Genomic DNA, 12188 nt, shown 5'->3' with positions numbered 1-12188 from the left:
ACTACATTGGCTGAAATAGAAGACAAATGAATAAGTTGAGCCCAGAGAGATGAAGAGCCTAAGACCTAGCACTTGACTGTAGGCCTCCTGACACCTAACTCAGGACACTCTTCTGTCTCTCCCTCCACAAGATGAAAGGGCACCAAGGCTGGGGAAAGGCCAGCAGAAGAGATACCAGACAGAACTGCCTGGGCTAAAGAATCCCCCAAAGCACTGTTTTCTGGCTCTACTATGTGACTTTCCATTTTCCTGTGTACCAACACCCGCTTCCTCCTTACAATTCTATTTTGTTTCTTCATTGCTTTTTCTCACTAGATTATTGATCCTTTGAGCTCCTGGGGCTGGTCCAGGGCAGGACCATTTCTTGGATCCTAAACCACTTCCTGTTGTTCAGGTCTGGCCATTTGGCAATGACAGAGATGCTCTTGACTCTATCCAAGCCAGGCCCCCTTGTGGCCCGTGAGGACTGAGGAGGGTGGAGTAGGCATTCTGCATTGTTGATGCTCTGGAGATAGTGGCTGGTGGGGCAGCAAGGAAGGGACTGGCTCCTTAGGTCAGCTTTACTGGAAGCCCCCACCACTTTTACCTACTGGGCTCCACCCATAGGAAATGGGGAAGACAAAGCATCTGAGGGACTCCTGTTCTGCTTCAGACTTAACTAGAAGAGAACACAGGGCAAATCCAAAGTTGTACCATTTTTTATGTGTCCTTCCATCACTTCCTGTCCAGTATCAGCAGTCATGAGCAGCGACTTGACCCCTCTTTTCAACAGGGCCTGTGGAGATATTCAGAAAGGTAAATGTCCCCTAGGGTTGCTTCTCTCTAGAAAAAGTGATGGCAATGAAAAGACTGGAATGATGTTGAGGAATGGAAAAGAAGGTCTAATTCCTCATCAACTGCAGCAGTCAACTGTGGTCTGAAAAGATTAAATGGAAAATTCCAGAAATAAACAATTCATAAGCTTTCAATTGTGCACCATTCTGAGTACTGTGATGTAATCATGTGTTATCTCACTTCCTTCTGCCCAAGATCTCCAACTATCAACATAGTGTTTTTGATATCAAGCCATAAACCTCACTGTGGCTTGATGATCCAGAGTGACCCAAAGCAGATGATCCTCCAGAAGTATCTTCAGAGGGTCAGTAGCAGCCTAACACTATGTCACACACTCACCTCACTCATCTCATCACATAGGCATTTTGTCACCTTATATCATCACAAGAACAGTAAGTAAATGTTCATATAACTTATTACAGTATATTGCTATAATTTGCTCTGTTTTATTATTAGTTATTGTTAATTTCTTACTGCACCTGATTTATAAATTAAATTTTATCCTAGGTATGAATCATGGCATAGTGGTTCAACACTATCTGAAGTTTCAGGCATCCACTGGGGGTCTTGAAACATACCATCCATTGGTTAAGGGAGGATTATTGTAACATTTCATGCAAACTAGAACACCTGAGAATGAAAGAAGATGGTAACCAGGATTCATGAATCACTTCTCGTGGGAATTAAAACAGGTTCCATTTCCAGAGAAGGTGAACTAACCTTCCTTCTAATATGTTATAGCTAGGCAAGTTGGACCAAAAAAAAAATGTAACTCTTAGTTGAAGATTCTAGATATATATCCATGCAGGACGTGAAGATCTAAGTTCCCAGAGAAGCAGGAAGCCTAAGAGGTGAATCTAGCATTTCGCACTGCTTTCCCCTTGAGACATTGCTGATATATAAAGTATCAGCTTAAAGGCTAAAAAGCTGAGCATATTTCCTGAAAACTTTATGAGACTTAGGGAAAGAATCTATAGCCTGGGGATCATCAAGGTGGAAGGGCCATGACAAGTCCTAGCCTTTTAGCTGGGAACCAAAGGGTCTTCTCCCATGAGTAGGATGAACAAGAATTAGGTTCACTCTCATAAGGATAGACGCTTAGTTCTGAATCACTGCAATCACTTTCTAGAAGCAAAAATAAACCCATCTGAAAGATTATCAAGAGTTTCAAATGATATCAATAGTGTTTTCATAAATAAATGACTAACATTGGATTGAAAAATTATTAGGCATACCAGATGACAAGACTTTACTGAAACCATAAGAAAAAAGGCAATAGAAACAGATACATAGGTGATCAAATATTATGTCTATTAGGCTGTATCAGAAATAACTGCAATTAATATATGGAAGACGTTAAAGAAAATGGAAAATTTTGGCAAAGAAATAAAAAACTATGAAAAAGAATCAAATGAAAATTCTAAAACTAAAATTATACTGTCTGAAATAAAGAACTTGAGAAGACAGAACTTAGAGCTGAGGAGAAAAACCAATGAACTAGAAGATTGCTTAGAAGAAACTATCCAGAAAAGAACAAAATATATATGCAAAATATGATGAAAACATCAAATATTTGTTTAGTTGAAGCCCAAAGGATAGTGGAGAGAAAATGGAGCAGATAACTGCTGAGAATTTTTCAAACCTGATTTAAATATTTCAAGGCACGAACTGAAGAGTGCAAGAAAAGATGTAAGCAAGGTAAATAGAAAGAAAACTACACCACGGTGAATTTTAGTAAAATTCTTGAAAACCAAAGGAAAAAAATCTTAAAAGCCAGAAAAGACACTTTACCTTTAAAGGAATAATAATTTTATCAATACCTGTCTTCTTAATAGAATGTATGTATGCTAGAATCCCTGAAATAGTTGCCAACCTGGAATTCCACATACAGCAGAAATATTTTCAAAAGCAGAATAAACTAGACACATTTTCAGATGAATAAAAGGGGAAAGAATTTGTTAGCAGCATACCTGTGACAAAGAAAATACAAAAAGGAGTTCTTCAGGAAGAGGAAAATGGTAAGAGAGATAAAGCTCAGAGATGCAGAGAGGCGGAAAAAAGCAACAAAAATTAATTATGTGAGTAAATCTAAGTGACTCCATATGATAATATAATAATAATATCTTGAGTGTCTAAGATATATACATATAGCATTAAAGGAAATGACTATAGCACCTAAGACAGAAGAAGGAAAATGCAACTGAAGTGTTCTCAGGTGTTTTCTTTGTCCTGGAATTGGGAAAGATATTAACTTAGTTGTTAATGATTCGAGGATGAATATTGTAGTGCCCATGGCCAATTCTAAAAGAAAAACAGAAAATGTTTTACAAATCAGTAGAGGAAAAAGTAGAATAATAAAAATAGTCAATCCAAAATACACAAGAAAAGAAAGAGGACCATAGAACAGGTAGGAGAACTAAAACAAAATAAGATAGTAGATCTGAATGCAAACATCAGAAATTACATTAAATGTAAACAAACCAAATACTTCATTTAAAAGACAAGGATTTTCATAACTAATAAAAACAAGTTCTAATTATACACTGCTTATAAGATATGTACCAAAAATATATGGATACAGAATAATTGAAAGCAGAAGGATAGAAAAATATGTATTATACAAACACCAACCAAAAGAGAGCTGTGACATACACAGAAGGAAAAAATATTTTAACATCACTCTTTGCCTTACATCAGAATCATGTAGGTCGTTTCCAGTCCCCTCTCTAGGGCGTAAATGCATGGAAAAATCAAGTTGGACCTCATTCATCTTCATATCCCACAAAATCGTGTAAACTAAGCTATTCAGGATGTCTGCTCTAGAACTAACAAAGTGAGAAAAGAAGTATGTACATATGGAGGAAAAGTAAAGGTGCACTTACGTTTTTAATATATGCCATGTATTTTTTATCCTTGTAATATGAACCATATTCATTCTCCACCTGCACAGCAATAATAGGGCCATCTTCTTGGAACTGAGGGTCAAGGAGATGAGAGTTTGAGAGTGAGGTGGTGGGTTGGGAAAGTCTGGATTTTCTCCATTTGTTATTGTTCACACATACTTAAAGTGCCATAAAAAACCCAACACATTCCTAAACTCAACTCCAAGTGCACTATAGCTCTGGAAATTTATCTCCCTCTGCAGTTAGCAACCACCTCTAGGAAGTCTTTCTCAGTGCTCCCTAGTAAGTTAACACCCACCACTCCCCCCAAATCAGCACACTGAGTGTAGGCTTCAAATCTCCACATGCATCCTTTGTCCTTCTGCTAAATGAATTAAATGAGTAAGGCATCCCTCACCCTATCCAGGTCCTGTCTCAACTTCTATGTGCCCCTCTCACCTCCTTCCCACTTCTCAGGGACTTGACTATTTGTGGCACCCCTCCGTCTTCTGTATCTTCATCTCCTCCTTTACTAAACCCTTCCCATCACTATTTATTTATTTAGCTTTCTTAGGACCACACCTGCGGCATATGGAAGTTCCCGGGTAGGGGTCAAATCTGAGCTGCAGCTGCCGGCCTGCACCAGAGTCACAGCAATGTGGGATCTGAGCCACATCTTCAACCTACACCACAGCTCATGGCAACACTGGATCCTTAACCCACTGAGCAAGGCCAAGGATGGAACCCGCATTCTCATGGATACCAGTCAAGTTCTTAACCCACTGAGCCACAATGGGAATTCCTTCCATCACCGTTTAAATTGACTCCAGTTACTGCCCGCTTCACCTTCACAGACAAACTGTGAAGTACTTCTGCACTCATTCTCATCTTCTTATCCTCTTATGGACTCCTCTACTCATTCTAGTCTCATTTCTATTCTTCCCATTCTATCTAAATTAACACTGACCTTCTCTTTGATAAATTTAATCAAAACGTTTAATGCTATTTTAACTTCTCCCCAGCAACAGTTAACATTCTTGGCTGTCTTCTCTGTAGGGAGGACTCTCTTCTGGAATATTCCCTCCTAGGTTCTGGCCTCTCTGGTCACTGTTCCTCATCTCTGTGAGTGCCTCCTGCCCCACCCACCTCCTTGGTGTTGATGTTCCTCGTGTTCTCTATCAGTTCTGCTCTCTCAATTATGCCCTCTTGCAAAGTATCTTCTCACTTCCCACCCCATCCCCATCTGTTTCCTTTCCGCCAATGTTAACATGTTCAGTCACTCCCATCTTTACAGCTCTTGTTAGCCCGGCTATTGCATTTCCTGTCCATATCTTGCACTCTCCACATCCTAGGCAAGTGTCATTGCACCCATGACAGCACTTCCAAACCTGCTCTTGGAGACACAGCAGCCACCACCAGGTATCCCTCCCAGCATGAAGAACTAAGAAAAAAAGTATTGACCTCTAAAAATTAAACTGCATGCCAACAATGAAAGTAAGAATCTGGGTGACACCCAACACTACGTATATGTGTGACTGAAGTATTTGTACATCAAAACTTGTGCTTATCAATGAGGTCATGCTGTACAGCACAGGTAAACATATCCAGTCTCTTAGAATAGACCATGATGGAAGATAATATAAGAAAGGGAAAGTATGACTGGGTCACTTTGCTGTACAGCAGAAATTGGCACAACATTGTAAATCAACTATATTTAATAAGAAAATTTAACAGTTTTAAAAATAAAATAAAATAAAAAATTTAAAGGCAACCCCCCCACACACAAAAAAAAATGACAACAACAGCAACAAACTTGTGTTCATCATGACCTAGGAGAAACCAGGAAGAAAGGTTGAAATGGGAAAATATTTAGCAAGCAAAGCATAACTGTACTGCACTCTGACAGGAGAGAAAAGAGGTCATGAAGCCTAAAAGAGTGTTTCAAGCCTTTAAATTTCAACCTCTGTTGACAAACATTGAAAAAAATTTTCAAAATCTACTTCTTTCCTTCCCCTTCTCATCCATCCAGTGAGGAATCTGGCAGATTAGAGAATAGAAAAGGAAAGAAGAAAAATCCAGAAGTTAACAGTATCTGAGATTATTCCTGGCAAGAGACCCTGAACTTGACAAATTCATCTGAAAGTTCTAAAAGAAGGGGACTCAGGCTACTAGAAAATGCTTTCAAGACCCCAACTCCCTCAGGCCTTGGTTTTGTGCTCACCAAGCAACCTTCTGATACTCATTTGGTTTTGCAGCAGTTCCAAGACTGAGCAGATCCTGCTCTGAGGTGAGTGAGCACACCTCTGCAGTCCAGTTCACTCTAGATCTTTCTGCGATGATGAAAATATTCTGTGTTCTCACTGTCCAGTATGGTAGCACTTGGCTACAGAGCACTTGAAATGTGTCTGGTGTGAAGGAGGAACTGAGTTTTTTATTTTATTTAGTTTTAATTAATTGCAATTTTTTTTGTCTTTTTGTCTTTTTAGGGCCACACCCCATGGCACATGGAGGTTCCCAGGCTAGGGGTCCAATCGGAGCTACAGCCGCTGGCCTACACCACAGCCACAGCAACGCCAAATCCGAGCCGCATCTGCAACCCACACCATAGCTCATGGCAATGCCAGGTCCCCAACCCTCTAATTGAGGCCAGGGATCGAACCCGAATCCTCATGGATACTAGTTGGGTTCGCTAACTGCTGAGCTACGATGGGAACTCCTAATTAATTGTAATTTAAACAGCCACATGTGACCATGGCTATCATACTGGACAGTGCAGCTCCAGTCTCTGTAAAGGACTATCTATCTTCCATCTACTGTTTCACAGATGGCACAGGGTGTCTGCTCTTCAGTCACTTAGTAGTTTGAATGACTTCCCTGAGTCTGATTAACTCTTAGACACTCTCAATGCCAGGAACCAACTCTGCCCCTAGTAAGTTCACACTGTGTGAAGCCCTTTCCTGGCCATCCACAAGCCATTCAGTCAACAATGCCATCCCTTCCAAATAACTACTGTGAGGATAAAATATGCCATATATGTTACCCACCTTACAAAAAGCTTGACATCCAATAGATATTATATATATGTTTCTTCCCGCTGCTCATTTCCTACCTAGATATACAGCCCTTTATATATCTTCCAAATATTTCAGAAATATGGTGGCAGAATATTTCAACTCAAACAATGAATACATTATGACACCATGGTTTTATTGCAGGGGAGGTTTGTTAAATATAAATTGCAGCTTCTACAATCACTGACCCAAGGTCATCTACAAAATCTATTATCTGTGAAAGACTGACAAGTAGCTATCTTTAGTAGCTAAATTAAAACATTTTGATGACTATCATTAATTTCCCATTTATGCTGTTGGAGAGCAAAGAAATAATGGAGAAGATAACATAAAGAGTAGATAGAATGCAGTTCCAAGTGTACTGCCAGGAAAAAAGTTAGGCAACAGATGGGGAAAAGGCATAAAAGCAGAGCAAAAAACCTGCTTCAATAAGGGATTAGGATTAGCTGCTATTGATGCTTCCTGCTCATGAGTGATGGAAAGTAGGCTGGCCCCATCCAGGAAATCCATTCAGGCAATTACTTCCCTTGGCCACAGAGATGGGGAATTGGGCTTTACCTGATATGATAGTATCCTGGGAATCAGGTCATCAAAATAGCGATTCACTGCTTTAGTGAAGCCCTTGTAAGTTGTTCTCAGCTTCATTTTAGGATCCTGGAGTAACCAGCTAGGATTGAAAAAGCAAGACTCAGACTTGTGGTGAGAGACAGCAAAAAGAAATGTTCAAGCATCTGAGGCTGGAAAACACAAACAGCCCAAATTTGCACAGCTACACTGGAAGAGTATATGGCGAGATTTTAACCCATCTTTAAGAAAAAGTAATCTATGTCCAGTCACAAAGAGTTCAGCACCTTAATCACCATCTCTTTCCTCCACATACAATTGAGGTTGTATACTGAAGAAATGACCTACAGTAGGGTTGCCAAGCTGTAGCCCACAGGCTGGGTCAGAGCCACTGTCTGTTTCTATAAAGTTTTATTGGCACACGGCCCCATCCTTTCTTTAAATGTTGGTACAGCTGTGTTCCGCCTGCAGCAGTGCAACTGAGATAGTATATGTTCCTCAAAGCTGAAAATATTTATTATCTGGTTTTTTACAAAAAAAAAAAAAAAAAAAAAAAAGTGTGCCAGACCTTAGTCTGTAGTGAGATTTTTATAAAGCTGCTTTCAAATTTTTTTAAAAATGGCTTTTAATAGTATATTATTTGGCCAGTAAAAAATGAGGAATTGATTCATGCTACAGCATGGATGATGCTTGAAATCATCATGCCAAGGGAAAGAAGCCAGACGTAAAAGGTCATATAATGTGTAATCCCATTTATGAAATATGCAGAATAGGCAAATCCATAGAAACTGAAAGTGGTTGCCAGGGGCTCGGGGGAAGGAGGCAAGTGGGGGAATGGTGATGAGAAAATTCTGAAACTAGATAGTGTTCAATATTTTGAATTTACTTAATTTTCATAAAAATTGCATACCTTTAAATGGTAAATTTTATATTATGTGTATTTTACTGCCATTTTTTAAAATGACTGGAACCAAAAATATCCTTATTTATTTATTTTTGTATTTATTTTATTTTATTTTTTGTCTTTTTGCCTTTTCTAGGGCCGCTCCCAAGGCAAATGGAGGTTCCCAGGCTAGGGGTCTAATTGGAGCTGTAGCCACCAGCCTACACCACAGCCACAGCAATGCGGGATCCAAGCCACGTCTGCAACCTACATCACAGCTCATGGCAACGCCAGATCCTTAACCCACTGAGCAAGGCCAGGGACCGAACCCGCAACCTCATGGTTCCTAGTCGGATTCGTTAACATTTGCGCCATGACGGGAACTCCAAAATATCCTTTTTTTAATGAGGATTAATTAAACTTTTACCACAAAAGCTAGAACTTATAAAAATACTGCTTAAGAAGTTCCAATTGTGGCTCAGCGATAACACACCTGACCAGTATCCATGAGGTTGTGGGTTTGATCCCTGGCCTTGCTTTGGGGGCTAAGTATCCTGCATTGCTGTGGCCGGCAGCTGTAGCTCCGATTCAGCACCTAGCCTGAGAACTTCCATATGCTGCACATGTGGCCCTAAAAAGCAAACAAGCAAACAAACAAACAAAGATGCTGCTTAAGTAGCAGCCAAAAGCTTTTATTTAAAAAAAAGTACTCTACATCTTGCAGCTGTGGAGATGAGATAGAGGTTTATAAAAACAAATACTGTATCATTCCCAGCATTTTAAATTTCATTTTCTATTCATTAAATAGGCAGGAAAGATATAGATTAAAAATGCTCCTATAGAGGAGTTCCTTGGTGGCTCAGCAGGTTAAGGATCCATCATTGTCACTGCTGTGGTCAGGTTACTGCTGTGGCACAGGTTTGATCCCTAGCCCTATAAATTCCACAAGCAATGGGTACAGCTGAAGGAAAAATAAAGGCACATAGAAAACCAAGCAAGACTCTTTGCTCTGACTTACATGGGAATGTGGCTGGCCCACATGGAGTCACAGCCAGGAACCTCCACACACAACTTACCTGGGCAAGCCTCCAAGGTCCAAGTCGCTCCCGATGTAGGGGCCTGGACACAGAATGACCCACAGATCCACCTCTATTGCAATGGACATGAAAGCACTGGGAAGTGAAGTGATAAAGATAATTTCACATGAAAAGTGGAGGCCTGGGATCAATGCTATGTTTCTCCTGAGGTCTCTTCTCCTGAGGTTAGAATGGGTGGAACTCCCAGCCTGGCTGACCAAATTCTCTGTAGAAGACAGGACCCAGGAGACAGGGAGCCCTGGGTGCAGCAGGAAAAGGGGCTCAGTCAAGGCACTAGAGAGCAGGACACTGAAAGGAAAGTGCAAGAATCCAGGCCAGACACCAACCTTCCCTCTTAAACCTGCTCCCTCAGAGGCACCACCAGGCAGACACAAATCAACCTGGCTCCTCTTATTTCCTGTTCTCCCACTTTCAGTCTGTCACCAAATCATGTTTATCCTTCCTACCCAATATTTTTCATTGTGAAGTTCCTCTTAATTCCTACTGTAACCACCTTGGCTAAAGAACTCATCATCTCCACCTGAGTTATTACAGTGGTTTCCTTCCTTCATTCTCACCTTCTTTCGATGCCTCTCCAGTCACTGTCAACAGTAATATCATTGTCAACAAAAACAGGAGCTAATTTATACCTCGTTTCAGCACTGGGCACTATAGCACAATTCTTTAAGTTTATGATTTGATTTGACATAGACACCTATAGCAATATCATCTCCATTTTAAGAGATAAGAAAGTAAAGCTTAAAGAGTCAGAGCTTCTTCAAGGCCCCATTTTTGGTAAATGGAAGAGTTAAAAGGATGATCAGGGAGTTCCTGTCGTGGCACAGTGGTTACTGAATCCAACTAGGAACCATGAGGTTGCGGGTTCGATCCCTGGCCTTGCTCAGTGGGTTGAGGATCCGGCGTTGCCGTGAGCTGTGGTTTAGGTTGCAGACAAAAAGGGCTCGTACCCTGTGTTGCTGTGGCTCTGGTGTAGGCTGGCGGCTATAGCTCCGATTTGACTCCTAGCCTGGGAATCTCCATATGCTGTGGGAACAGCCCTAGAAAGGCAAAAAGACAAAAAAAAAAAAAAAGGATGATCAGGCAGAGGGCCTCCAGAAGTGAAATCTTACCTATTGCATTATTCTGCCTCTTAAAAAACACTGTGGCATGTGACTATAAAGTTCAAAATTAAGATTCTTCAGGAGCTTCCATGGTGGCTCAGGGGTAAGGAACCTGACTAGTATCCATGAGGATGAAGATTCGATCACTGGCCTTGCTCAGTGGGTTAAGAATCCAGAGTTGCCATAAGCTGTGGTGTAGGTCGCAGATGTGGCTCGGATCTGGCATTGCTGTGGCTATAGGGTAGGCCTGCAGCTGTAGCTCTGAGTCAATGCCTAGGCTGGGACCTTCCATATGCCATGGATGTGCCCCTTAAAAAAAATTAAAATTCTTCAAATGACTCCCCAGTGCCTTCAGAATAGATTCCAAGGCCAGAATGTGTTCAATCATCTCTCCAGCTTTATTTTCTGACAGTTCCTCAACTTGAAGCCAGTAGGAGAACCAGATATCTGTGCTTGCAGTTCCCAGAGAATATAATGTGTGGCAGAAAATTAGTAGGGAAAACCATTCCTTACAGCCCTGGGCACACAGCTCACCTATACATGCCACCTCCTGTGCATTTAGTTGTGGCTGCGACTGATTTCAAGCCAACAGAACATGAACAGAAGCAAGTATTCCTATTCCCAGAAAAGCTTGTCCCTGCTCTTTCTTCCACCTGCAGGCTTGATGCCAACAAGTTCAGTGGTTTGGAAACTATGTGCTGAAGAAGGTGAAGCCACAAGATAGAAAGATCCTGAAATCCCTCAGGCATTTCTTGGGAGAGAGACATATTCATACCGTGAAAACCTATTTTAAATTTTCCTTAAATGAGAATAAATCTTTATTGATGTTGAGGCTTATTTGTTAACAACAGCTAAGGTCAGCTTAAATCACATAAAATGTGCTCTCACATCTGACTGCGCCCTTACTGGACTCTCTGCCTGAAGTAACACTCAGCCGCCCTGATAAACTCCTGCTCAACATTATGACTTCAGCTCTAACTTCTCTGTTGTCTGCCCTGTTCCCCTTGTTCAAGTTTTGAGCCCTTAGTTGGCTGTATTTGCCTCCTTCCACATAGAGGATCCCTATCCCCCCCCCTTTTTTTTTTGTCTTTTTAGGGCCGCACCCATGGCCTATGGAGGTTCCCAGGCTAGGGGTCCAATCAGAGCTTTAGCCACCAGCCTATGCCAGAGCCACAGCACCGAGGGATCCAAGCCTCGTCTGTAACCTACCCCACAGCTCACGGCAACACCGGATCTTTAACCCTCTGAGCAAGGCCAGGGATCGAACCCAAATCCTCATGGATGCTAGTTGGGTTCATTAACCACTGAGCCATGATGGGAACCCCTACAGGATCCCTATTCTTGACAGCATGTGCATTATCTGCACGTCTCCAGCAACAAAGGCAATTCTGAACTACGGCAGATAGAGAATACATTTTTTTTTTTTTGTCTTTTTGCTTTTTCTTGGGCTGCTCCCGTGGCATATGGAGGTTCCCAGGCTAGGGGTCGAATCGGAGCTGTAGCCGCCAGCCTACACCAGAGCCACAGCAACGTGGGATCCGTCTGCAACCTACACCTCAGCTTACGGCAACGCTGGATCGTTAACCCACTGAGCAAGGGCAGGGACTGAACCCGCAACCTCATGGTTCCTAGTCGGATTCGTTAACCACTACACCACGACGGGAACTCCAAGAATACATGTTTTTGAACAATTACTCTACTGCATCATGTCTCATCCTGTAAACTAGGCTCAGAATCTCCTCTTAAAAGTGAGGCAG

At 41.5% G+C, this 12188-nt stretch overlaps 1 protein-coding gene across 19 annotated transcripts in view; it reads right to left on the bottom strand.

The window, feature by feature from the left end:
- The window catches only part of LOC110255463 (beta-galactosidase-1-like protein 2), a 45132-nt gene that overhangs the window by 23521 nt on the left and 9423 nt on the right, over window positions 1–12188 (bottom strand). For all 19 annotated transcript variants that reach the window (XR_014815612.1, XR_014815617.1, XR_014815611.1 and 16 more), the window contains 4 exons: window positions 9311–9406; window positions 7346–7454; window positions 3717–3809; window positions 694–775 (listed from right to left, as the gene is read on the bottom strand). Coding sequence is in view for 11 of the 19 variants with exons in the window: in XM_021063179.2 (XP_020918838.2) it covers window positions 694–775; window positions 3717–3809; window positions 7346–7454; window positions 9311–9406 (380 nt within the window). In the remaining 8 variants the exon portion in view is untranslated. The remainder of the gene's footprint in view (window positions 1–693; window positions 776–3716; window positions 3810–7345; window positions 7455–9310; window positions 9407–12188) is intronic.

This window comes from Sus scrofa, chromosome 9 (genome assembly GCF_054392235.1).
Source record: "Sus scrofa isolate SSC_HxYL_T2T_F1_AM1 chromosome 9, Sscrofa_HxYL_maternal_Yorkshire_Landrace_v2.0, whole genome shotgun sequence".
In the NCBI taxonomy this organism is placed as follows: Eukaryota; Metazoa; Chordata; class Mammalia; order Artiodactyla; family Suidae; genus Sus; species Sus scrofa.
The sequence above is the reverse complement of the archived record's forward strand: the minus strand, read 5'-3'. Positions and strand labels throughout refer to the sequence as shown.